Source organism: Lipotes vexillifer, unplaced genomic scaffold (assembly GCF_000442215.2).
Source record: "Lipotes vexillifer unplaced genomic scaffold, Lipotes_vexillifer_v1.1 scaffold91, whole genome shotgun sequence".
Taxonomy (NCBI): domain Eukaryota; kingdom Metazoa; phylum Chordata; class Mammalia; order Artiodactyla; family Lipotidae; genus Lipotes; species Lipotes vexillifer.
In genome coordinates, this window is record NW_006777583.1 from 5,888,558 (window position 1) to 5,915,155 (window position 26,598).

At 42.8% G+C, this 26,598-nt stretch overlaps 1 protein-coding gene across 3 annotated transcripts in view; it reads right to left on the reverse strand.

Annotated features, from left to right (window-relative positions):
* Positions 1-26,598, reverse strand: part of SEMA6A (semaphorin 6A) — a 129,062-nt gene that overhangs the window by 41,626 nt on the left and 60,838 nt on the right. The window contains exons 2-11 of one of the 3 annotated variants that reach the window (XM_007451222.1): positions 22,186-22,192; positions 20,839-20,976; positions 18,531-18,648; positions 14,429-14,489; positions 13,380-13,442; positions 12,557-12,658; positions 6,119-6,209; positions 3,030-3,149; positions 2,252-2,340; positions 1,175-1,392 (exon numbers count right to left, since the gene is read on the reverse strand). In XM_007451222.1, the coding sequence (XP_007451284.1) occupies positions 1,175-1,392; positions 2,252-2,340; positions 3,030-3,149; positions 6,119-6,209; positions 12,557-12,658; positions 13,380-13,442; positions 14,429-14,489; positions 18,531-18,648; positions 20,839-20,938 (962 nt within the window). In that variant the 5' untranslated portion in view covers positions 20,939-20,976; positions 22,186-22,192. Of the gene's footprint in view, positions 1-1,174; positions 1,393-2,251; positions 2,341-3,029; positions 3,150-6,118; positions 6,210-12,556; positions 12,659-13,379; positions 13,443-14,428; positions 14,490-18,530; positions 18,649-20,838; positions 20,977-22,185; positions 22,193-26,598 lie in introns of those variants that run through there. The other 2 variants (XM_007451223.1, XM_007451221.1) reach the window with 2 other exon arrangements.

Consider the following 26,598-nt stretch of genomic DNA (forward strand, 5'->3'; position numbering starts at 1 on the left):
CAGCCGCTCCGCGGCACGTGGGATCTTCCCGGACCGGGGCACGAACCCGTGTCCCCTGCATCGGCAGGGGGACTCTCAAACTGCGCCACCAGGGATGGGCTCTACCCAATTCTTAAGCATTTCTTCCTAGCAGCTATCCTGTCATCTAGCCACTCATCAAGTTCTTCAGAGTTTTTGTAAAAAGTATAATCCAAAACAAAACAGTGCATTCCTTATGGAAGATTATATGGAACACACAAAATTCTACATGGAAGTGAGAACATAGTACATGTATTTCAATTTCATGACCATGGCCAGAATTAGGATCATTTCCACACAACGGTGCTAGTACTCTAAGGTTTGGGAGAGCCAAGTAGCAGGGAACATAGTGTCCCTGTTTCTTCTGTTCTTTAGTCTCTACACATTTCACTGTTCCAGGGACAGTTATTAGTGTGCCATTTAATAGCTCAGTGTCTTAGCTTAAGTAAATACAAAAATAGGGGTGAACAGGCTGAGACGGTATTTCTCCGTGCAACGTTTGATGACTTGTAAATCCTCAGTAGAACCCTCCAGAGTCAGACAGTAGTGCTGTGGTTGGAATCCTGGTTCCTCTGACAGGATAATAACCAGGGTCCCTTAGGTGGGATGCAAGATGGACCCATCTAATTCCTAAATTTCACTGTGTAGCATTTTAATAAGGTTCCAGTATTTTTACTTCAAAAATTACTGATCTAGTCATAGAAATATTAAAAGTCAAATAAAATGTTAGATGACCTAGAAGGGAAAGGAGGAACATTCTTAAGTTCCAAAGCTGCTGCTTCCACCTATTGGCTACCTGGACCAGATAGTATAATTGAACTGTTTCCTCAAGTGTAAAAAGAAGGCAGCAGTATTCACTTTTCAAGATTACTGGAGGGATTGAGGAATAGCACATGAATAGTGTTTATACCCCAGGCATATGAAAAGACTATATTGTTATAATTTATCTAATTACTTTCTCCAGAATCCTACTCTAGCAGTGCTTATAAATGACTGTTAATTTGTTGATGAAAACTGAACGTTAAGTGCTTCTTAGCTACAAATAGTGAATGGCAATTTTTCCATCAGTTGCAAATCTTGTGTGTTAGACAAGAGCCCCTTGGGAAAAGGAAGCCAGGAAGGACCGACTAAGTCCACACAGCCAGGGCATGGTTACCTGTTATAAGGTGTGGAAAAGGTTGCCAGGACAACATCACGGCCATTAATACGAATCACGTCTGTAACTGCCTGGAGGATGTTGAAATAAAAATGAGAGTCCCCTGGAACTGAGCAGTTCAGGCGAGCTTTAAGGAAAGATGTCCACTGTTTCTCCAGGACTCTTTGTGACCCTCCCATGTCATTCTTACAAACCTGAGCCACTCTTGGGAAAACTACCTGCAGAGGAAAAACATGGAGAAAATGAAATGCACTTACTTTTCGTGGAGATCTTAGTAGAATTTGCCTTTCTTAGAAAACAGAAACAGAACAACAAGGTGCTTAATTTAATCCTGTGTTTCTAAAATCAGTAGCAAAAAAAAAAGAAGGGAAAAACTCAGCATTGGAACAGCATGTTTTGAAAGATAAGGCTGTGGCATTTAATACAGAGCCATAAATCCTTCAGGGGATCAGCTCCCAGCCACATAAACTCATTTCCATACAGACTGCTTAGCTTTTTATTTCCTCAAACAAAAGCACACTTGTATGCACCATCTCTGCCATCCTCACTAGCTGCCTCTGGGCTCTGCATCTCATACTCTGAATTCCTCTAACTGTGCAAGCCACCCTGGCATTGAATTGTGCCCTCTAACTTAGTGATCTTGATCTACTCTCTGATAAAAATAACTGAAATAGACATCCCCTAAGTGTTCTATTGCTTTTTGTAATACAGTCAAGACCCTTGGTTTTCTTAAAAGATATTGAATATTCACACTCTCTCTCTGGAGCGACTCAATTTAAAACAAAAAAACCTGATGAGTGGACCTGGAAACCACACCTTAAGGTACTTGAAACTCAGTATGAAATCAACCCAACATCTATCTAGTAAATTTTCAATATAAACATTTAAGAGGTTTCCCTGTAATCTCTTACTACTCAGAAAAAGCATACAGGGCTTTGAGGAGGTAAAATGTTTCACTTCCACCAGTCTTTGGCTGGATCTTCTCAAAACGATGACCTTGTCATTAGATTCATGGTTCTTATTTCAAAGTCATTGATAACCACACTGGCCCCAAATTGAGACATCCTCCCCTCTTACCTTTCCCATGGTGCTGTACTCCACCGCTATTTCCCTAAAGAAGAAGTAGATATAGTCTCCGTAATCTACCGCTTGCACAAAATACGGTTCTGTGGACAAATGGGCACTTTAATTGGGGACATGTCACACAGAGTTAAAAGAACTGCAATCAGCTGCAACCAAAGACATGTTATTAATTAAAAGTGTAGGGCCATTAGACATTTGGTTAACACTAACCATTTCTAGTGACTTCACACATGCAAGTGCTGGTGATCTCAGAAAGCACCTAAGCCTACAGATTTTTATCTTTCAGAAGCAGTTGCAGTGAACAATGAAGAATAAATGAGTTTTGCATATCTAGGTCATTTTATTTTCCAGAGTACAACGCTCAAATTACAGAATGGATTTTGTACACATCTCTGTCACCCTTGACTCATACAGTGTTGTGAACAGCTTTTTTCCTGTTCCCCACCACCTCCAATCCCCTGTTCCCTTCCATGAATGAAGTGTTTAGTTGTTTTCACGTGGGACTCTGAAATGAGAGCTTGAAGCAGGAAAGATAAATGCCACGTGTTCTATTATAGTGGCATTGGTAGTTTTGATAACACTCCAGAAACTCATGGGAAGTGAAAAGGGGAGGTCAATCAATCAACTGGGGGCAGAAGGTGCAATTTCCACCTTCCTGTCTGTGAGAAGCCATCACTAAAATGCAACTACAGTCTGGTCCATCCAGGCTCTGAATCTCCCTCAGGATATGTATCTCCCCCACCTCCCCCACTTTCTTCTTTTGTTTGTTCACCTTTCAACCATTTTGAATCATGCTTGACGGTCCGCAGGGTTGGGCTGTCTCCGAGGCTCCGGTAGATGACTGCATCAATGGCAAGGAAGTCAGTCACTGTAGCAGAGTACAGTTTTCCGTCTTCGAAGAGAAAGAGAAGAGGTGGTCGGAGTTGCAGCAAGACAGTGGGCATGGGGGAATAATAGAGGTCTCCCCCCGCCCGGCTTTCCTGTATCAGGCAGATAAGATAGGGCACCTGGGAAAAGCCCAAGAGTCTCTGGGAAAACACTTGGCCCACATTCCTAACCATTTGAAATTGGGATCCTGAGAGATGAAACATTTTTCACTTTTTAAATTGCACGGCAATTTCTAAGCAGCAGCTCAGGGAACAGGATAAATGAAAAATGTTGTTTGCTTCACTCGATTAGATGTACCTTGACCGAAATCTCAAGGCCAAGGCCTCTTGGACGCTGCAACTGCCACCACACCGTGGTAAACTGGGTTAGGTAGGAGCCCAGGGAAAGATAGAGGCTGATTTTATCACCAGAAAATTGAAGTGCGAGCAGAAGTAACAGCGTCCTCGGCCTGAGCAGGTGAGGGAAGTTGAAGAAAGGGGATTCGTAAGCAAAAAAGAGCTGACTAAAATTGCTACGTGTATCCTGCGCGTCTCTGCCCCTCTTTACCTCAGTCACGAGAGCCACTAAGCCCTGCCAGTCTCACTTTCCATTTAAGAAATATTTGCTTCAGTATTTCCAAAGTCACAAACTGAGAACATTCTGATATATAAGAAGCCAAAGTAAAGGGGGGCGGGGAAAGGGATGGTGCTGAGTTCAAATTGGTCTTTCAGAATTCATGCTCTTTGGGACTTATGCTTGAGGATACGTTCAAGGCAAAAGAGAGCGAAGATGACTGAGGGTGAATCCTTGCAATTTTGCGTTCTTTTCCCGGATTAGCAAGCATTGTTTACACAAATAATCAAATGGGCTGTTCTGGAATAGCAAAATCTATGTAGATGAAATGGAAACACTAATTATATTTAATATAAAAGATTACTTCCTTGGCTCATTTTTAATGGATTACATATCTTCATTAATTGTGGCTTTGAAAGCATCTTCAAAAGTGGTTTATATACAATACAGTATTCTTTTAAGCTCCTCCACTTGTGGAATAAGCATATGGTTTTTTTAAAAAAAAATCTTATCCAAACATACCTAAGCAAAGTTCTTGATGTCTGCTTTTGGTCTTAACTGACATTTACTTAGTTTCAGGATAGAGCTGTCTTCACATCTACACTATTGGCGTTCATATATCAGTAAGTGTTGCCTGTTTGGGTTAGATTTTAACTGCAGACAGCACACCTTTCTATTGATAAACATATGTCTACAAAAATCACAACTTGTCCTATAGAATCCTAGCCCCAGGTCATACAGATACACCTGAAGTGTGGAGGGCAGTGGGAGCACTGTGTGTGCGTGTGTGGTTATTGCTGTTGAACGCTCCCCCGTACACTGGGTATCTCACCAGAACTTTTACTTGTAAAATCAAGTACTATTTTGGCACTCTTCGTAATATGGCAACCGTTGAGGTGCAACAAATATCCTGTGTTTATAAGGGCTGAGCTCTTATGAGATTTCAGACATGTCAGTGAACACGGATTCAAATACACCTGTTGGAGGGGGCAGAGGGGCAGTCACAGTATGGTCTCACATGGCTTGCTTCTGGAAGCTTGGTGGCCTTAGTAAACACTCTGCCCATTCTCCTCTTTCTACCTCAGGTTACTTCTTTTTAGTTAATGGTTAAACTTGTGTTCTCCACTGCAGCCCACATCCTCCGTGGTACTGACTAATGCAGGTGCCGAGTGTCAGAAAAGCGCTGCTGCAGAAGTTATGCGCTTAAGAATACGCTCAAACACCCTTACCACTGGCCTTGCCCCAGGCCATGCTTGCAAACAGGTTTACAAGACTGTGTGTGTTTCACAGTGCTGCTTCCCGACAATACTGTGCTCTGCCTTTGGAGGAGAACCTGAGAAACCTTTGCTTCTGAACCTGGCACAAGCCACCTCTTCAATCTTTGACTGCAGATCCAGGCCCACAAATGGATGGCACGGAGGATGAATTTCAAGGAGCTCATCTTTTTCCATAATCAAAGCCCTAACGTCTCTTATCTGGCTAGGGTGTGCCAGTTTTTAAGCTGCTGTGATGGAAACTATAGCCAACTGCTTCATTACATGCCATAACAATCACTATTATACCAGCACTTCTCCCTGTACCCACCTTCCAGGTGCACAGCTGGCAGTGAATTCCTAAATAAATTTCTAATTAAAACACACACATGCGTACACAAAAATCCCGATCTGAAAGTCATGGCTGACTTGTTGCTGTTTTATATCTTTTGCAGTGGAAGGAAGGAGTAGGGATGGGGAGTATTGGGCAAGCTCAGCTAATCAGTATCATCCCCTTGGCCACTACAATTTTTCTATCAGAGATAGGCATGCAACCTAATCAGGTCAATGATATTTGAGAAGATGTTTGCTGGTAACTTATGAGTATGTGGTCTCACTGCTCTGATCGAGCTTCCAAAAGCTTCCTTTTGTCTCTTTCCTCTCCCTTCTGTATGTAGACAAGAGGACACGTAGCCCTAATTGAGCCCCGGCAGCCATCCTATGACTCTGAGAACAGCCAGTCTCTCTCAGAGAAAGAAAGGAAGCAGAGCAGAGAAATGAAAAGGACCTGTGTCCTGGATGAGATTATTGAGTTGTTGAATCAAACCAACCCCAAAGTCTACCCTACCTTAAATCCACGTTGGTGGTTCAAGGTGGGATTTTCTAGTATTTCAGCCCAAACATGCCCTAACCAGTATGTCGCATGTTCAGTACAAAGTTGTTATTCTTTCTGAAGGCACAGAAGCACGGGTAAGTGTGGCAAAGACTTCTCTTAAGAAGCAAAAGTACAGTTTCCATATGAATTTCAAATGGAAAAGGCATTGTTAATTACACTGTTCACTAGAGAATGGAAGTACAACTGTGACTCTGCAAATCCTCCAGAGTAGATGCGCAGCCACAGGCTGAGCACACAAAAGCAAATGCAATGAGAAGAAATCAGGTCATTTACCTGCAAACAGTGCAATGTTGGCATGTTTGGCATCGTAAGGGCATCTGGCCATTCCACTAAATTCATCCCCAAAAGGTTCCAAAGTATCCATCTAAATGAAATAATAGGACTTAATTAAGAACAACAGAAACCAACAGTAGTAATAGCAACTAATATTTACAAAGCTCTTAATTTGCTAAGTAATTCATATGCATGGTGCACATAATCCTCGAATACCCTCTGAGGTAAGTCTTTCGGTTTCAGATGACGATGACGAAGCTGAGGTTTAGAGAGATTAAGTCACTTGACTAAGATTCTACAGCTAGGAGAGTCAGAAATTCAGTCATGTCTGCTTGACTCTGAATCACTACAATAAAGAGATTCCTTTATTCCAATAAAGAGTATCCTTCTGGAATGCTCAAGAAGTCGCAATTTTCTCCTTGGAAAAGGAATTTCTGAGGCAGACACCAGGAAAACTTAATTCCCCTCCTTCCTCTACTCTGCATGAATTATCTGTTGAGTCATGAACTCTATAGAGAATGACTTCAATTTTCGTTTTGTTGTGCCCGAGGAGTCCTGCCTTTGTGGGTTAAATCCTAGGAGACGACGCTGGAATTCTTTTCTCGGGTTACCTGATAAGAATAGTATGGCGTCAAGCAAAGGTACAAAAACATGGATGCAAGCAGAGCTCAGGTAGCCTTAGTACCTACTTCAGAAACATGTCCCATCCTCAGACTGTGCAGGTGAGAAAGGCCCAGAAGCTGAGAGGCTCCCAACAGCCACAGGCTGCTGCTTGACTCCCATCTCCTAATGCCCAACCCTGGCCTTGTTCCTGTGAGCTAGAGGTTATTACTGGCTAGGGGTTATTACTGGCCTGCCTGTGAGCCCTTTTTAAAAAAACTTTATTTATTTTTGCTGCGTTGGGTCTTTGTTGCTGTGCGCGGTCTTTCTCTAGTTGTGCCGAGCAGAGGCTGCTCTTTGTTGTGGTGTGCAGGCTTCTTGTGTTGCGGAGCGTGGGCTCTAGGCACACGGGCTTCAGTAGTTGTGGTATGTGGGCTCAGTAGAGTATAGGCTGAGTAGTTGTGGCGCACGGGCTTAGTTGCTCCGCGGCATGTGGGATCTTCCCGGACCAGGGCTCGAACCCGTGTCCCCTGCATTGGCAGGTGGATTCTTAACCACTGTGCCACCAGGGAAGCCCCTGTGAGCCCTATTTTAAAACAGGGAGATTGCATATAAAAACCTGGATTTCTTGCTTCTTTTGAACAAGTTGGAAAGTCAGTTTAGGCTGTTCTTACCCAAGTGGCAGCAGGCGATAGTTGAGTAATGGCAGCCCCTGCCATTTTCTTCAAACAGGCATGTGGTCTTTAGCACCAGGGCTCCTTCACCCACTGATTATCCTGACAACCTGCTTGCTTCACTCCTGTGAGTTACCTGTCTGGCTCCATAGGCATTTGCAGGTGAGGCAGGGCCTCGCTAGCCGTTCACCAAATTTCATTTCCCTTGCCTACATATCCCACTAAACTACATTTCCCATCGTCCCTTGCAGGTCAGGTATGATCACATGACTGAGCTCTGGCCAATGGGGTGTGTGCAAGGCTCTGCATCACCTCTAGGTCTGGCCTCTAAAAACCTTCCAGGATCCTCCCCTCTTGCTCTCTTTCCACATTCTTCCCTTAGATACAGAGGATCCAGTGGAGAATTCCAAGATCCTAAGAGATGGAAGATGCAAGAGCAGAATGGAGCTGGCTTTCTGAATAACCTCCTCATAGAACAGAGCCTCTCTCACTGACCCATATTTGACTGTGATGTGAGCAGGAAATGAACCTCTGATGATCAGCCACTAACACTGGTCAGTGGTTGGTCCACCTAGACCAATAATTAAGGGGGTTCCTACCACACAGGCTTCTTCCTTACACCATGGATCGTCCTAGAATTTAAATCTCAGCACCCCAGAGTCCCTGGAGAGATCTCCTCTGCATTATCAATGTTTTGACCGTCTCTGTAGTTCAGTCTTCTTTACGGTTTTAGGGTATTTTGTGTGTCCTCTGGCAGTTGCCTGCTTTGACTACATATATGAAAACGGAAAGAAGATAAACCTAAGACGGCAGTGGTGCTGAGGAAGGATCTGTGAAAAGGCCTTTAGCACTAAATCAGGGTGCCTTAAATCAAGGTGCTTGGAGCTGCTGCCCAGGAGGAAGGAGCGAGGTTCTTACTGAGCAGCCGCTAGTGTTGTCCAACACTAGCCCTTTGCCCGCAACCCACAGAAACCTTTTCAGGGATATGACAGGCCATTTCTATGTACAAGCACTTTGAAATCTCCCCCATCGAAGCCATCCTATTTGTTTAAACTGTAGCTGAGAATCACATAAAGCAGTGTGTTGAAAATGTAATTTTTAGGGAAAAGATGTTCAAGTTAGACATCCTTTAAAGCAAATGTACTCTTCCCCTAGCACATTTTTATGAAAGTCTTTTCCTAATATTTTGTCCCAAGGAGAGCTGTCTGATGAACTGTGACAGACTCTGCGGTCTGTGGCAAGTATTCAAAGTGAGGCTTGGTACACAGTGATGCAACGGAAATGCTGTTATCCCAAGCAGTGCACGCTGTAATCCTGGCAATGGGGAAACAATAATATACAGTGGGGATATATGTTTTAAAATGTACCTACTTCTAAAAAAGTGGCTATAGCTATAGCTAGTCAAGGGCAGGAAGCCATGAAGAATTAATGTATTGGTTTGGGAACTTGGAAAAGTCCACAGACAAAACAATGCCATGGTGAAATCCTCCTTCCATAAAGTAAGAACTAATCCTTGTAGCAGTCATCAGATCTTAGACTTAACAGTAGCCCCTAGTAAATTAAATCACCGTAGGGTACGGATAATTATACTAAGAACCAGCCTGACTTGTGCGAAAGTTCAAGAGGTTTAGAGAACAGGACGGAAAAGGTATGGAGTGTAGTTGTAGATTTATAGTGGGCAGCCTTCAGAATACTTTCCCAGATAATCTTATTTGGGGCTCTAATCTCTCTAATATATTCAGCTTACTTCTGTTACAAAAATTGTGGAAGTCAGGGCTTCCCTGGTGGCGCAGTGGTTGAGAGTCCGTCTGCCAATGCAGGGGACACAGGTTCGTGCCCTGGTCCGGGAAGATCCCACATGCCACGGAGCGGCTGGGCCGGCGAGCCATGGCCACTGAGCCTGCGTGTCCGGAGCCTGTGCTCCACAACGGGAGACGCCACAACAGTGAGAGGGCTGCGTACCGCAAAAAAATGCTCGTACACATCTGGGGTATTTTAGAATCTTAATCATAAATTTCACCCATCTAGTAAATCTTAAATAATTCCTCTTTGCCAACTTGCATTATCAAATTAATACAGACACCTTAAAAACAGGTCTTCAGGGCTTCCCTGGTGGCGCAGTGGTTGAGAGTCCGCTGCCGATGCAGGGGACACGAGTTCGTGCCCGTTCCGGGAAGATCCCACATGCCGCAGAGCGGCTGGGCCCCTGAGCCATGGCCGCTGAGCCTGCACGTCCACAGCCTGTGCTCCGCAACGGGAGAGGCCACAACAGTGAGAGGCCTGCGAAAAAAAAAAAAAAAAAAAAAAAAAATTGTGTAAGTCAGGGCCCTGTGCAGAAACAAAGACCAAAATTTTGTCACTCTCCTGCTTCAGATAGTTTAACTTTATGCTTCTGCGCTCTGAGAGTTGGGTTAGTGGAAGACTGGTCATTGTTTTTGCTTTGACCCTTTGGTCCTGATCTGGAGATAACAAGCACTTAAGAGAGAGGCTGTCCATTCTCCCTGCAGCCGAGTACATTATGTCTCATATCCTCAGCAAAGTCCCTCATGCCCCGAGAGTCTAAAAACACTTGTCTGAGCAATGCCAAGGGTTCTCACTGCCATTCGCCGTGCTAGGTGTATCCTGTCTGTGGTTTCTGAGAGGCCCAGCCTCCTGGAACATGTTTCAGCAGGTGTGGCTAGAACAAGGGAGAGATGAAGGCATCCCTTAGAGGTGAAGCCTCCTGGGGAATGGAACATGTGCAGGAAGAAAGAGCTGGACCACTTGCAGGCCGGGTATCACAGTGCCAAGAAAACCTGTAATTTGTCATAAAAGATAGCTTTCCAGCTAGGGAATTTGTTAGGATTTGTTAGAAGCATTCATCTTAATGAGTCCTAAACAATGACAAACAGGGATGGAATATTACGTGGTAGAATGAAAGTCCGTGCTCCAGTATACCGTTACTGGCTGAATGTTTGACTGGACTGCTGCCTCTATTACAGCCTGAATCGGCTCCTGTCATTATTTAAAATTTGGATATGACAGCATTTTTTGCATTAATTTAGATTTAAAAAATACTGCATTGAAAATATCATTTATCTTGATTACTGAATTTTTTGATGCCCCGCCCCCTTACTTACATGTTGCTCCTGAGCCAAATGCCTCACTTGCCTCACCCTAATCCTGACCCTGCTGGTGCCCGTTTCCAAACATAAGATGAAAGATGAGCATGAGGGTAAAACAGACCCTCCCTCCGATGTCTATGCTAAGGCAGTCTTTTAAAACTGTCAAACCCAGGCTGGTGAGCCCTCTGGTCCTGATATCAGCCCAACATTTCTTTGCTCATTCTTCACACCCCTAAGGTTTCACTTTATGCTGGTGAAACCCAAATCTAGATATGCCCCCCATGTCTCTCCCTAAATCAAGGTTGACCCATCCATCTTCTTGTTGGAGCTCTTTATTCAGGTCCCGTAGGCATTGCCATCCATGGTGCCAGGAGTACTGCTAACATGCAAGACGGAACCCCCGTGTTCTCACCACCCCCCTCAACCTCACTGCTCTTCCTTTACTCCCTGTCCAAACTGGTGGCCGCCCCATCCGTCCACCCACCCAGGAGATAGCCTTGCAGCCGTTCTTAACTCCTATCTCTCCTTATCCTGTGCTTCTTGTTAATTAGCAAATCCTCCCGGTTTTTGTCACTTAAGTATTTCCTGAATCTCAGCTCCTCCCTTAATCCGAGGCCACCTCCCTCTCTAGGCTCTTTTTTGTTGTCACTGTCACGTCACAGTCCAGCACTTCAGAGCCAAATGAAGTTTCTCAAGCTCAGTAGACTGTTTCTTACTCCGTGCCTTTGTTCATGCTGTTCCCCTACCTGGAATGCCCTTCTCCCTTCATTTGGTAACTTCTGCTTCTTCTCTAAGACTGAGGTTAGGCATTATCTCATTCACTATTTACCCCTCAAAAATTAATCGAACACCTGTTTGGAGACACTGTGTCAGGTTCTGGGCAATCACAGACGCTTGGGTTTCTCCTGGGTTGGGGTGTTCGTGTTCCATACGTGGGGACAGCAGGAGGGAACACTTGAAGACAGGAGTCGTCTACCTCCTTCTGGAAGCTTTCCCTGACTCCACATCTCAGGCTGATATAAGCACTTTTCTGTGATGCTTCCATCATGCTCTGCATTATGTCACCATGGCAGCAAACCCATGGGATTGCAGTTTTCTTCTCCCTGTCTGGCTTCCCTAAGGATGGAGGCCTCCCATCTGTCTTTACAACATCAATGCCTGGTCACGGGAGAAACTCAAAATGGGTTTGCTAAATGACAGACTGTTGCAGAAAGAAGGGACAAGGAAAGACCTCAGATCATTGCCATCTCTGCTCCTTCAGCAACACCACCATCAGCTGCAGCAGAACTAAGTAGATTTATTAATGCTGTGAGGGTTAATTTTTTTTTTTTTTGCGGCATGCGGGCCTCTCACTGTTGTGGCCTCTCCCGTTGCAGAGCACAGGCTCTGGATATGCAGGCTCAGCGGCCATGGCTCACGGGTCTAGCCGCTCCGCGGCATGTGGGATCTTCCCGGACCGGGGCACGAACCCGCGTCCCCTGCATCGGCAGGCGGACTCTCAGCCACTGCGCCACCAGGGAAGCCCGAGGGTTAATTTTTTTCCCTTGCATAAAGGCCAAGTTAAGTAAGGCCATAGTCAAGTAAGCTGAGTGCTGAATGGAATTAACTTCCTGTGTTCTTGAAAATCTTACCTAGAGGAAAGTCTGCAGTTTCCAATGACATGCTTTTGAGATCCCTTTAAAAATAGGAATCGTTCACAATGTAAGTGTGTTTTTGTGCTCAGAGAGGAGATGGTAGGGTGGGAGGGAAAAAGAGAAAGGGACAGAGAGGAAATCCACTATGTGATACATATGTTGGCGTTCTGAACAATAGAGAATAGGGTTTTACAGAAACGAACTTAGCTGGGTCGGCTCTTTAAAGCCGCATCAATCAATCCTGAACAAACAGGAAGCTTAGAAGCCTGCCCAGGATCACTCATGTGGAGCAATACATTAAGTCGAACAAGTGAGAGGAACCCAGGTGGTGTTGAATTAACCCTCTTAGGTTACGGCAGGCACAGTCACAGTGAATTATGAAATACCTCCGGGCTGTGTGGTTCCAAGAGACAAGATAGCATTTACCTTATAGTTTCTGCAGGAAGGGTTGAAGGCATTAGTTCCACAGACAAACAAAGTATCATCGTTTTTCTTTAGAAGAACTTTAATAAAGTTGTGACACTCATCCTGAAAAATAATTCAAACTTTTTGGTATCCAGTCCGTTCAGTATAGAGACCCCTTGACCGTGTACCATGATCTGCTAACAGCAAGGTTAAAATGCTGGTGGCTGGAGAGTTCCCCTGTGAAAAGTTTGAGCCCGTCCTGATGTTTACCACAAGATGATGATGAGAATAACAATTGCTTTTTCAACAGTAAATAAGAACACGGCATAGAGTGGAAGTATGTGTTTATGCCGCAAAAGGAGGCAGGCCTGGAAGTACCAGCCTTCCCATCACATTAATTCTAACGCTAGAGGCTCCAGGGTCCCTTGATATATAAGGTTCCCGGCTGAAGTGTGTTTTTATGTTCTATGACCAAAGGCACAGACTTCTGTATGTCTGCGGCAGCCTTTCTGAGCCCTTCTGCAGACTCCCTGAGGGCTCTGGACCGCGAGGCGTGGGCTCCCGGAGAGGGCACTCACAAGAGTCGGGGCAGCCAGCTCGGTGTCCATAATCCCTGGTGCCCCTAAATAGTTCATGACGCAGCCCTAGCAGCTGTCGTAATGTTTTATCACATTAAAAGCAAACTATTTTTGCAAATTAAAGCCTTCAGTAAATTGATGGAAGAAACAATTACTGGGGCAAGAGGGACTAGTGTGACCCATTCCACATGACGGTCTCCGGCTAGAGATAACAGTCAAGGACTTAACCCAAAGTGGCAGCTGCAGGAGAAAGGAAAATTGCCTACCTTATGTTTTCCCTTCATTCTGCATGTGTCTACATCAGCCTGTCTAGATTTCCATGTCAGTTTCTGCAGCGATCAAGAAAGAAATCCATTAGAACCCAGAGGTTGTTGCATTTGATTTTAGAAGTAAGAGTTCCCTGGGGGAGACTAGAGGCTGAACATATATTTATTGAAAGCTTTCCGCACCCTTTCTCCATGATTAATTCACCATAACAGCAAAAGATTAGAGGTGGAAATGTTCATTTAATTTTGAACCCCTATCTATTCATTAAACTACAAAATGATCTTCTCCTTGAGATGAAGATGAAGGAAAAAGGAAAGAAGAATAAACAACAGCCTGGATGGACATTTCACATAAAATATCCACATTAACTTGCTAAATTACGCTCATTTTGATAAAATACATGTCCTTGCCCTTCTTTTTCACTTGATAAATCAGTTTGCGTGAAGCAGGCCTTTTTCTTAAAATATGGAAGTCATTTTCTTAAACATAAAGGAGACATTCACTTTAGGTTGGCAAAGATTTAATTCAGGTTATACTCCTTCGCATAAACTCATGAGCTGAAGGGATCATCTACTTCTGGGGCGGATTTTATTAACTAAAATACCTCCATGTGGAGTTATAAGGGAAGCTTAAGGTTATATTTTATGTGTGTCTGAAATGGATAATTATCAAATTCCTGAACCACAACAGTCAACTCAAACTTCGTATTGCAAGATATGGAAACATAACAGTGAAACATTTGTAGGACAAAAGTTGACATATGAAAACTGATATTTTCCAGGACAAACATCCAATATTTTATTAAAAGAATTTAGCAATTACCTAAAACTCCAAAGTGTACATGCACACATCATTGATGAATAAAATATGACGTACATAACCATTTCTGAGTATGTATTAAGCCCTAACTTACCCCCAAATTAGGACTTCACAGAATGTTGCAAATTATAAGCCATGTCATCTCAATCAATGCCTTTAAAATACATATTCCCTTCAAGAACTATCCTAAGGTCCTTCATTTCAGAAAGAAGGTTTTAAAACTACTTACTTTGCTACAATAAATTTCTTCTGTGTGTGAAGTGTCTATATCAACAGTATAAATATGGTCCCTATAAACAAAGAAATATTAATACAACGTCAAACACAAGAGTCAAGATCGTTCATTTTCTCCTGAATACAAGTATATATCTCATTCAAGGCAGATAAACCCACATCCATGTTATTAAAAACAAAACATGCATATGCAAGAAAAAGGGGAGGGTTCAGCCTCCAAGAGATGCCTCTGGCTCACATTCAGCATCTTCTGACAAAATGTGGCATCTTGCCACAAGGGACACCTTTTATGAAAACTTTCCAGTCGTCTCTCTCATCATAGAACTATAACATCTGTATATATGTAGTTTAGTGGGAGATGTCTGAAAGTTGAATGGGCTTCCAAACTGGAACACAGATGGGTTCGCATGCCCTTTCACATGGTATTCAACATGCTACAGTTGTTCATCAAGGGAGCTAACAAAAAGCTCCTCTCCATCTCCATGTCTTTTTAGACAACATATTTTCAGCCTTAGCTTTGATAATTTGAGAAGATGGAAGACGATAAAAGTAAAACTGTTTCCAGAAGGCACTCTCTTTTTTCACACGATGATGGTCAATTAAGGTCTAAAATGTACTTGAGCTAAAGTTTGCATTTCTTGCTTCTGTTTACCTTCCTGTTTTGCTGAGAACTTGGTTGACTTTATGATTTGCTGCCATTCTCCCCTTGGAAGGGGAGAAACAGAATCAGCAGCTCAGGTGTGGGGTTATATTTAACATCCCCTTCTGTGTGAGCTGAGTACAAGGGCGTTTTTGTCTGGAATTCAGAAGAAAGGAAAGAAAAGAACTACACTCAACTGGGGAGATGGGGGGCTAGTGAGGGAAAGCAAAACAGCTCGTTTTCCCTTGAAATAACATTGACTTTTTCTAAAATGCAGGAAGTCCTGGGGCTGGAAAATTACCCACAGCTTTAAAGCAAGACCTCAAGGCTCCAGTGCAGACTTTCAAGCCCCCTCATTACTTAAAAGAAACGGAGAGGGGAGAAGGAAAGAAAGAAAGAAATCTGCTGTCAGGAGTCACTTCAATTCTTTTCCCCCCAGTTCTTTGGAAATCTGTTTGCTACTGCTTTTAGGGAAAGTACAACAGAGAAAAATAGAAATAAAAACAGGCTGTCTCCTGTGAAAATATAAGGGGGCAAGGCAGTTGGCCTACAAAATTCCCTTGCCTGCTCCTGGACCGTGAGAGAGAGAGAGAGAGAGAGAGAGAGAGAGAGAGACACGCGGAGGGAGGGAGGGAGAGAGAAATTGCGGAATTGGGAAGTTCTTCAGACTTCAATAGGGTGCCAGAATCGGCCTGCCCTTTAATTCCAAGGCAGTTTTATGGCATTTCTTTATTGCTTGTTTGACTCTATTGGTGGTGCTGTGGGTCAGGTTCATTACTGGAATGGAATTGCCTATTACTTTGGTCTTAGGTTTGAGATGACTTGAGGTTTTTCCTGGCCCTGTCTCTCCTCAAAACTTTACATAAGAGCTGAACATATGAATTGTAAACTAACAACTGATTAATATTGGCAATTCCCCAGAAAGCTCTTAGATTGCCCCCTTTTGGCATGGCCTGTTTATGTTAATTAGCAGTTCAGAGATTAAACAACAAAGAAAGAAGAATTTACAAAATGGATAATAATAAAGCAGAACTGAAAGACATTCTTCCCATCAAGCTTCACTCAGTCCCTGGGTTCTGGATGGGACTTGGCTTCTGATTGCTGACACACATTGTCTAGAAGAATGGGGGAGCCTTTTAAACATAAAATTCTGTGAATGAAATCTCCTTTTGGACAGTGGCAATCTTTTTCAATCTCCAAGAGATCACATTGCCCAGCAAACAGAACGACACTTTATGCTAAACCACAGACCAGGGTCAGGGGTTATTCCCCAGCACCAGTGTGTGCATCCCAGGGTTCATACCCTGCTTTCACTGAATTAAGTTATTTGAACACAAACTGACTTAAAATCCAAGGACTTCATCTTCCCCCCTCCAGTGAGTACCACTGAACTGTGTTGCCATGATTTGAGCGTGGGGGAAGGATTTCACTTTAAATCGTGTTACTTGCTGCCGGGGCACTGTTGGGAAACCTGAAATTAAAGGGAGAGGAGGGACCCTAAATACAGCGACCACAGAAATAATTTAGGAACTTCTCCAGGGGTGTGTATTGAAGGGAAGTGGCTGCATATAGAGTGAAAACCAACATGTCAATGCTAGGCTGTTACAAATTTGACCTTTAACCAAAGACAGTCTGTTTTATAGTGTTAAAAAAGTGAATGTGTTTCCGTTTTATTTTTTTTTTCCCTTCTCTTCTTTCTCCTTTTCTTGGGGTAGGGAGTTACGACAAAATGGTCTCGGTTTTAACAAGCTGTAATAATGGTTACTTTGAAGTCTGCATAGCACCTTGCTCCTAACTCAGGTGCCCACCGAGACCTGCAGTTCACACCCATGCTAAATCATCAGGCACAAGTGCAGTCTGTTATAATGTTTCTTTTCCCCTAAAGACTCAGTTGCAAAGTGAACAATTCATAGAAGATTCTTGAGTCAACCTATTTCTCACAGATGCAATGTTTAATCATTTGTTTTGACCATCCTTTAGCTAATTGGGTACAAATGTAATCTTCCAGACTTGCTACATTTAGGAAACTAAAACTGGAATTTAAGAAGGAGCTGATAACTCTCCCAGAGAGGTGGCTACTAAGGACTCATTGGATTGCTTTTTAATGAACACCTACAATGGCCATGTTCTTGGGCAACAGCTATGAGAAGGTTATCAGCCAGGACAAATAGTACCACTTCTATGGCTTAGTAGGCTGCGGAGTACAGGGAGTAGTGACCCAGACTCTAGAGCAAGACCATTCCAGTTCAAATCCTGCCTCTGTCGTTCTGACCCAGTCATTTTACCTTTCTGTACATGGTTTCCTCCTGTAAGACATGGGTATGATAATAGTTCCATCTCATAGGGTTTTTTCCAGGATTGAATGGATTAACATTTATAAAGGACTTAAAACTGTATTTGCAATTTATATAGCACATACAACCAATATGTACTACATAAGTATTTGTGAAATAAAAATTTTAGGAAGTGCTTTGGCATTGTTCCCTGTGACCAAATGTAGGGTACTCGTAGGATATTTTAATCTAGCCAGTGGATTTTTACTTTATGTTGTATAGCTTGTATTTTCAGAACATCTAAGTGCTTTGAAGGAATCCAGCACTGTTGCTACTTACCTGTTTGTTGCCTGTGCTCACAGCCAAACAGGTACTACAAACATAATCTCTATTTCTCCTTCCCAGTGTAAAACGATTCATCAGGCTAGACCCAGGTTATACTTTATATTTTGAATGAGCTACACACACACCCCCAGATGGGAAATCATGTATTTTTAGAATCCCAAAGGACTTCATTAAGATAATCTATCTAGTCTCTCATTTAACAGAGGACACTTACACAGCCAGAGAAGTTGTGGTCCAGGTAAATTAAGATTAGAGGTGAAACAAAAGCCTAATCCATGTAATTCCTGTCTGGGTAGTATTCTTACCATGCCATCCAGCCTTAAGACATGGTCTGTTTAAATGACATTTCCCTAGTGGATAAGTATTTTCTTAACTAGATCCAAATCAAAAACTTCTAAAATGGATGGCTACTGCTAAAGTAATGATATATACTATACATTATCTGCAAAAACACAAGATTAATATACACACACCCACACACTCATTGAACTTAAATTGATACATGTTTACACATTCAACTTAATTTAGTAAGTATCAAGGAGAGAAGCACTTTACTCTGTGCTTGAGCAAATATTTGTATATATATATACGATGTTCAAGATAAACAGTGGATTATTTGAGTCTAAGCTCCAAAATATGCAATTATTTCTACCCAAATCCACATAATAAAGTTAAACAGACACAGAAAATCTTGAAAGAATGACTGCTTGACAAACTAAAGTAGACTTTAAATTAAAGAACACTTTGTTGGGGATCTTTAAAATGATGCATAGCGGGGACATTTAGGTATTAGGACCCTTGGGTGCTCTGAAGGCAAACGTGAGGAAAAGGTGGCTCACCTAGCAGCAATGTAGAGGGTTCTGTTCATGATCATGATCATCTGGATGTCCAGCCTATGCCTCTGTGTGGTGTTCCGTCCTGGCTTGTGGCCCACAAACACCGGATACTGTTTTGTATCTGTGAAAAGAGGAGATGGGGCAAGAGAGGGAAAAGGAAATTAAGCCAAGAGTTGACAGGGCAGGGAGAGGAGGGGGGCCAGCCACAAAACAAAACCATATTTAAGTCCAACCGTGCCACCATTTTCCAGTCTGTTATTTTAGGAAATGCTGTGATAGAAGAGTCCTCTTTAAGGATAATCAAGTTACAGTTTCATTTCCTGATGCTAATAAGTCTGGGCTTAGGTTTCTAAGTGTCACTCTTTCTGACTTGTCCTTCTTTCTGGGGGTTAAACTTGCCAGTGAACCCTTTACATGAAGGTGCTCTTTTCTTCCACAGTTTTCTTTTCATCTTTAGAGTGCTAAGCCCGAGGGGCAGTCTGCCAAAGATCTTGTCTCCGGACAAAACTATTTCAAAGCAGCCTTCCCATCAATCACCACAAAGGCAATGTGGTCTGGAGGCAAGAGCCCTCATCCAGGAGCCAGAAGAAAAATACAGTCTCCACAGGCGTCCAGTTGGAATAATCTACTATTGAAGGCAGCCCCGCTAGGTTGGTTGGCATTCTAGGAACTGTGGGAAGTTTGCTCTTGAGTTAAGCAATTGGCTGATCTCACAGAAATGGGGGCTTTGACAGGACAGGGTCAAACTGAGTGTAGCCAGTCGGGTGATCTGGAATTTTCCCTGACCTGGAGAGTCAGTGAGCATATTTCTCCTTTTCTGCAATTCTCTTTAGCTGAGAGTGGGCAATTTGTAATAATATCTGACCTTTGGAAATCCCTACATCTCAAAAATCTCTCTGCCTTTAAACCTACAATCTCCAGAGCACTGGCAATCCTCCAAAGAAACTAAGGAGAAAAGAAAGATGAGTCACATTTAAAAGGCAGTTATTTTGGGGGTGAGAGGAGTGTAAATAATGACTTGTAATCCATTCACAGGTTTATGCTCAGACCCCTACACCTTAAACCCCTGTAGCATCTGAGCATGACTCACTCTTACTAGAGAGCCTCAGTATATTTTACTCACAATCAAGCTTAGTATGGGATTATCTTGTGCTTTTTCCTCTACTGCTCTGAAATTTCATTTACCCACTGATCAAGGAGGTTGCTAAAACAATTCATGTCTCTCTCCTGTCAAAGATTTGAGTGTCCACTGAAGCATGATTTTCAGCAGCACATTTGGGCCCGGGGTCTCTTCTGTACAGGGGCACCGAAGATAGAATACCTACCTCAAATGGACATAAATAAATGCTTATTAAGGTTTGGTACCTTAAGTTAGGTGGACTCTGCCACTTCAAGAATGATGGTCTCAAACTACACAGTTTGGTCTTTAGTCACACCCTGACTTTTGTTCTCAGTTAGAGCTGTCAAGGCTTGACACCTCCCCTTCATATAAAATTATTTCCTTTTACAACCTAGACGGTCCAGCAGAAAGCTGGGTAGATCTCTTTAGTGTCCTAGTATTACTGTCAAATACTTTTTTAAGGTTCCTTCAGTGTTTGGGGATTATTACTGTGAAGATAGATATTTGGGTAAAATGCTTTCACTTTTACTGTGACAAAATATTTTATCTTTTGGAGAGAAGGAAAAAAAAAGTAATTGTCTGTTTCATCCCACACACAGGTAGAACTTTCCTCTTTTTGAAGAGGCAACTGACTTTTTCATCATGTTGCTTTCTACGCTTGACAATGAAGCAGAGATCGAAAGAAAGTTATAAGCAGTAAAAGTAGGTCTACTATGAATTCAGAATCTCTCTATCCAAATCTAGCAATGATGAAACTTCTAAGTCTAAACAGAAGTTAATTTTTGTCCCTGAAGTACTCAAAAACAGTCTTCTTCTTTTCTGTTATCTTGTAACAATGCCTCTGTCCTAGTTACTTACGAAAATGCGGAGTACTGGCCACACCCAGATGATGTCCTCCCACAGCTGGTTTCCAGGCATGATCACAGCCTCCTTGTAGTAACTGAGACTTCATCGGAGGTATTGAGGGATGTTTCAGATCCTCACAACCACGTTTATTGGAGTTACAGAACAGTCATCCCACCAATTTTGGCTAGACTTGAATTATCTACCTCTGCCAGCCACACAAGTTAAAGTGACTAACAAGTCTCCTGTTTTATGAAATGTTTAATTTGTATGTTTTGTCTGTTGACGCAGGCTCAAGTGCCCACAGAGGGAGGAAGTGAGAGTGAGAGTGAGATTGTGGATACTTACAGTTGCCATGCGAAATACTGATTGGCTCAGAATCTTCTGGGAAGGCAGCCCCAGCGAAGTGTAGCAGTGTGAAATATAGCAGCAAGGCTTCTGACCTCATAGTAGTTCAGCGGGGAGACTTTATTTCTGTACTTCACCCTGCCAAAGAGCAAAGAAGGGATTTTTTTTTTTTTTTTTTTTACAAGTCAGCTTTATTCCACTCCATAAAATGAAATGGGCTTGAAGATAAATTTTAGAGAAAGGGGCTCCTGTTTCCTGTCTCTTCCACTGTGAATTCACCGATGACGGTGTTTTGCATAAGGAACCCGTGTCCATTACCCACTGCAGCCTCCTTCCCCATGTGTCTGGGCCCTTTTGCAAAGCTTGACCAAACAAGTAACTCAGAGCCTTAACTGCTGTGTCCTGAGTCGGTGTTAGGCCATTGTGGGTGGCTATTTCACAGTCACGAAATAGCATTCCAAAAAATGTGGATGATTGAGAAAGCTTTTTTTTTTTTTTTTTTTAAAGGTAAATACATCTTTTTTCTTCTCAGCAGGTTTATAGCAGCATGCCATCCCCAGACATGAGTTGTTTGGGCAGCCCAGGATCTTTCAAAATTTTGAAATAGTTGCCCAATATTGAAAAATTAAATATCTGATATAATGACCTAAATGTCAGTTCCCTTCAAGCACCATGCTCCCATTCACCAACCCCCGTCGCCACTATACTGGCCCAGTTCACTGATTTCCATTACCTGCTTGGCCCCTTAGTTGAGATTTTCACTCATTTATGTAATTCTGTAGTAATTCTGAAGTGACCTTAGACTTAAATAAAATCACAGAATCTATGTTTAAAAAGAAATAAATGGATCCTTTCAGACTCTGTGGAGAATGTTATAGGGAGCATCTGAAACCACATCCTGAAATAGTATTGTTGATTTTTAAACAATCATATCTCTATATTTTAGTGTCAGATACTACCCTGCAATGAAACAGTAGTGAATAAAAATGCCAATATACTGTTTTACCCATCTGCATTTTCTTAAAGATGCTCTTCATGTGTAGGAAAAATTCTCCTAAATCTTAGAAGTAAAAACATTCCCATATGGGGCTGCTGGATACAGTGAAAGGAAACTCATAAGACAGTACATATTGCATAATTCTCAGGCATATTTCAAATAAGTGTTGATCTATCAGGGAAATTAATGTAAAATGGGGCTATCTTTTTATCTTAGTAAAGCCTTTGAAGTAGACTGCCAAAGGTCTTGTTTTGAACAAAGCTCTTTCACAGTAGTACATCAATCATTTAAGTTTGGTGTGTAATAAAGTCAAACTTAGTAACGTAGATGTCTTTGAAAGTTAATCTGGCAAACAAACTGCTAACTTATGCTTTTTAGAACACACTTAATATGAGATACCTGTGTCTCTCTTCTTCATTGCCAAAAAAAGCATTAACAAGTCCCGAGTGTTGCATCCCAACTGATAATTTCACAGACACAGCTGGGTCTTAATCATTTCTTCAGTCGAAAAGTGCACATTAATTACTTTGCTTTATCTTGAAAATCAAAGAGGGAGAGAGGTTGAGAGAAAAGCCTGAGCAATTCCATATCTCCATCTCTGATGTGTAGATTAAAATTAAACTTTAAATAATTACTTGTTCACAAGGGCGGTCCATAACCAAGAGACACGAACATGTATTTACAGACAGGTGAAAAGCACCTGTCTATTCATTCATTCATTTGCTAGTTCTTCCTATTCTGGAGAATCTAAACCCAAAGGGCAGAAGCTCTGTGGTGCCCTGATTTTGCTTGTCGTGGCTTCTGTTCAGTATAACATTAAAGACGAGAAATCAATCACAAGAGCAAGTAAAACATTTAAAAAAAAAAAAAAAAAAAAAGTAAAACATAAACCAGCCACCAGTCAGAAAGTATACGGGGAAGAGGAAGTGGCAACATTTACCGAGGGCTCAAGAGCAGTATTATAGTACTATACAGAAGCCTATTACCTCAGAGAGTTTGCAGCATGCCCTGGAAGAATAATGGAGACTCAAAAGGCTGATTCTCGTTCCGTTAGAAATCTTTGGGAATATAGGTATACTTTTAAAGATTAATTTTTCTTGACATGACAAAGGAGTCTGCATCCTCCCATAATTGCATTCATCTTTGTACAGATGTCCTAAAGCTAACGAGACAAAGTCCTGCTATTTTAGTCTGTCTCCCAGTTTTAATTTTTTCCATCTTAAGATTGCATGGATTGATGCAACATTCTCAACCCAGAAGCTGGCAGGAAGAGCAATGCATGCATAAGAAATCTGTTATGCAATCCAATGGCTTTTTTTTCAATCCGCATCCTAGCCAGGATCATGGCTAAGATGGGTTATTTAAATATCTCCAGGTTTACAGAAGGGCTCTTTGCCAGGAAAAATATCTGTTTTATGTGTCTTCCTGTCATCGTATCATCAGGTTGTTAACATGTACATCATGTGGGTGAAAGTGTTCTGGCAGTCCCAGTTAATCTTGGCCATTCCATGTGAACGCTTTATAATTTTCTTCAGCTGAGGTTTTGATGTATTATTCCCTTCCTACACAACTTTGGGCTCTAACCCTTGTAAATATGTAGACAGTATATTTTCCTGTTGAAATGATTACTTTGTGGCGAGATCCCAATCAATCACATTGTCATTTTCCATCCTGCTGAACAGGGGCTGAGTCTCCCTGCTAAGACCCTAGCCCACAGACGTGCGCTCGCCCAGAAGAACAAAAACAAACAAGAACTTTCCACTGCCTTCAAAATCTTGAGCTAGCTGGGCTGCTGCTACGAGGTTGTTTAAGCGATCTTGAAACTTTGTAAAGTGGTACCCACATATAGCACATTTATAGGCATCTGCAGACACTTGTCGGTTTCCCTCTTTGTGACTGTGCTTGCAGAGGCTGAAAATGACTTAGACTTAATCAGCTACCCAGAAAATTAGATCATGGGAAGACTGTCAACATGAGGGTTCTAAACAAAAGCGTTTACTTCAAAAATAAGCTCATTAGGCCTGAATTGTCCATCTGAGTTGTTTCAGCCTCCCATAATTCTTAGCCCGAAGAGAAATGACCTCCGTAAAATACACCGTCACTAAAAAGTGATATTCCTATTCTTCTCCACCCCAGAAAATTCACTGGAAAACCTTAAGAACAGGCAGGTGAGATTAATGGGTAAAAAAGGCTTCCTAAGACAAGGGTGGGCATGTCTCCACTGGGGGAGGGCCAGCCCCTCTACTCTGGGCAGCTGCTGTTCAGCTCTGAAGGGCAGGCCCTATGCAGTGTTGGCCCGCAAAGCCAGATCTCCGATTTTTATTTTTATTTCTTAAGAAGCCAGAAATCTGGAGTTGTATGTTAAACCTCCTAATTTTTTTTTTTTTTCTCTAAATGTTGGCACCTAACGTAGTTTTTTCTTCTCTGTGAGTCACCTTTGGCCAAGTCCTACCAGTTTGTGAGCCCAAGTACAGTTTTCTGGGGCAGGATTTGGGGAGTAGTGGGCAGAGGATTAGAACTAGTATTGGGGAAGTGTGAGGCATGCTCTGGCCAGGTGGATTTGTCACGGCTTCTCGGTAGTAGTGGCTCTTGTGAAATTAACGTGGTTAATCAGAAGTAAGATGTGGCCATTTGTGACCTGATTATCTGACTTCATAATCATTTCTGGTTCTCATGACATCCCCTTTGCTTTATGCTCTGCTGACACAATGACTTCTTCTTTTTTTTTTTTTCATTTCTTTTTGGCTGTGTTGGGTCTTCGCTGCTGCGCGCAGGCTTTCTCTAGTTGCAGTGAGTGGGGGCTACTCTTTGTTGCAGTGCGCGGGCTTCTCATTGTTGCAGTGCGCGGGCTTCTCATTGCCGTGGCTTCCCTTCTTGCGGAGCACAGGTTCTAGGTGTGCGGGCTTCAGTAGTTGTGGCATGCAGGCTTCAGTAGTTGTGGCTCATGGGCTCTAGAGCGCAGGCTCAGTAGTTGTGGCGCACGGGCTTAGTTTCTCCACGGCATGTGGGATCTTCCCGGACCAGGGCTCGGACCTGTTTCTCCTGCATTGGCAGGCGGATTCTTAACCACTGAGCCACCGGGGAAGTCCCAGACACAATGACTTCTATACTACGACAAGGGTATGAGGGGTAGATAGAAGTCCCAGTTATTGTCTGTACACACAAGTGAATGAACATTGCTTGTTTTAAAGACCCAGTTGGGCTGCCCCACATACTCTCTGTGTGTCCAGCTGCAGCAGACAATGCATCAGTGTACTTGCACTTGGACTTGGCTGTACGGATATAGCTTGTATCTGATTTGGTGCAACCATTCTTCCAGAATGTTGGTGTCCGATGAACATCTCAATAGTAAGTGGTAATGATGAGAAAAACAATTTATCTGGAAACTTGCAAATGCAAAGTGCTCTTGATGATAACTCTAAGTGTGGCCTAGAAATAGAGACGAAATCATGGTAGTGGCACTTCTTTTTTTCTGTGGGGAAAATTATTTGCTACCATGCTTCTTTTAAAAAGCACATTTTCTATTGACATAATAGCAAGTTTTAAAGATAATCATTAATTCATGCCGTCATTAATAGATGGAAGGTGTGACCCTGGGTCAGTCTCATAGCTGCACTGGCTCCTAGCTTCCTCACCAGTAAAATGAAAGGATATAAAATATAATGGCCTGTCAAACTCCTCTGGGCTCTGAGATTGTACAATTCTAGGCGATTCTGCCCTGGTGAAGAAAGGATTAGGTACCAGATGGTGATTCAGGAGGATAGTACATGGAGTGACCCCGAGCTTGGACACTGCAAGGCCACGGACACCTTCTGGAGGTGTGGGGCTGGGACGGGAGGAGTAGGCATCGAGGCAGCGTGGAGTACTGGAGCTCGAGACAGTGGGAGATGCAGTTGGGCTCTGGTGGCGGTTCTGTCCGCCACACTCTTGAGATGATGGCAGGGCGGGGGCAGGACAAGCTCTGTGCACTTGGGCAGTGCTGTTTCCAAAGAGAACAGGGCTGGGTTTTTTCTATACCCTTTCCTGGTTGCCCCTAAGTTGCATGTGGTTTGGAAACTCAAGGAGCCATCAGTGTGTCACTGTGTGGTACTGCATGTGGCAAACAGGAGGGATGGAACAGGTTCTCTTCAACTTTGCTCTTGGGGGACTGCAATAGGCAGAGCACACAAGTTGTAGAAAGTTAGTCAGGCTGGAGCAAAGAACTGTGACTCTGTCTAGTTTCAACATCAGGACAAAGTTCAAGTCCATTAAGTAGCTCTTCCCTGGCCAAAGAGAACCACCATTATTACCGCTGAATCATATTCAGAGTTTAGTGGGGTTTTACGCTAAGATACGTTTTCATTTTTATTGCTCCAGCCTTCTGACCTCATCCATCATCATCTTTGTTTTCACAACGTGAGTATCTTTAAAAATCTGACTTGAAACTGGCGTAAAAGCTTTTCCGAGAAATCAAACGATTGCTGATTGTACAGGGAGGCAGCGGGAGCAGAGGTAAAAACACAGGATTTGAATGCCTCTGCTCCACTTATTAGCTGGGACCTCTGGCAAGATGCTGAAGATCTCTGAGCCTCAGTTTCCTCATCTTCAGAGTGGGGAAAAATAGTGTCTCAAGATTAGTTGTGAGATACTGCACGTAAAAATGGTAGTCCTCCATAAATGTCTGTGTATTCTTCAGTTGAGATACTAAACATTGCCTTTTAATAGTTTCTCTTGGAATTCCTTAAATTCTCAGATTAGCAGCGGGGGTTGTATGTCTTCAGCAG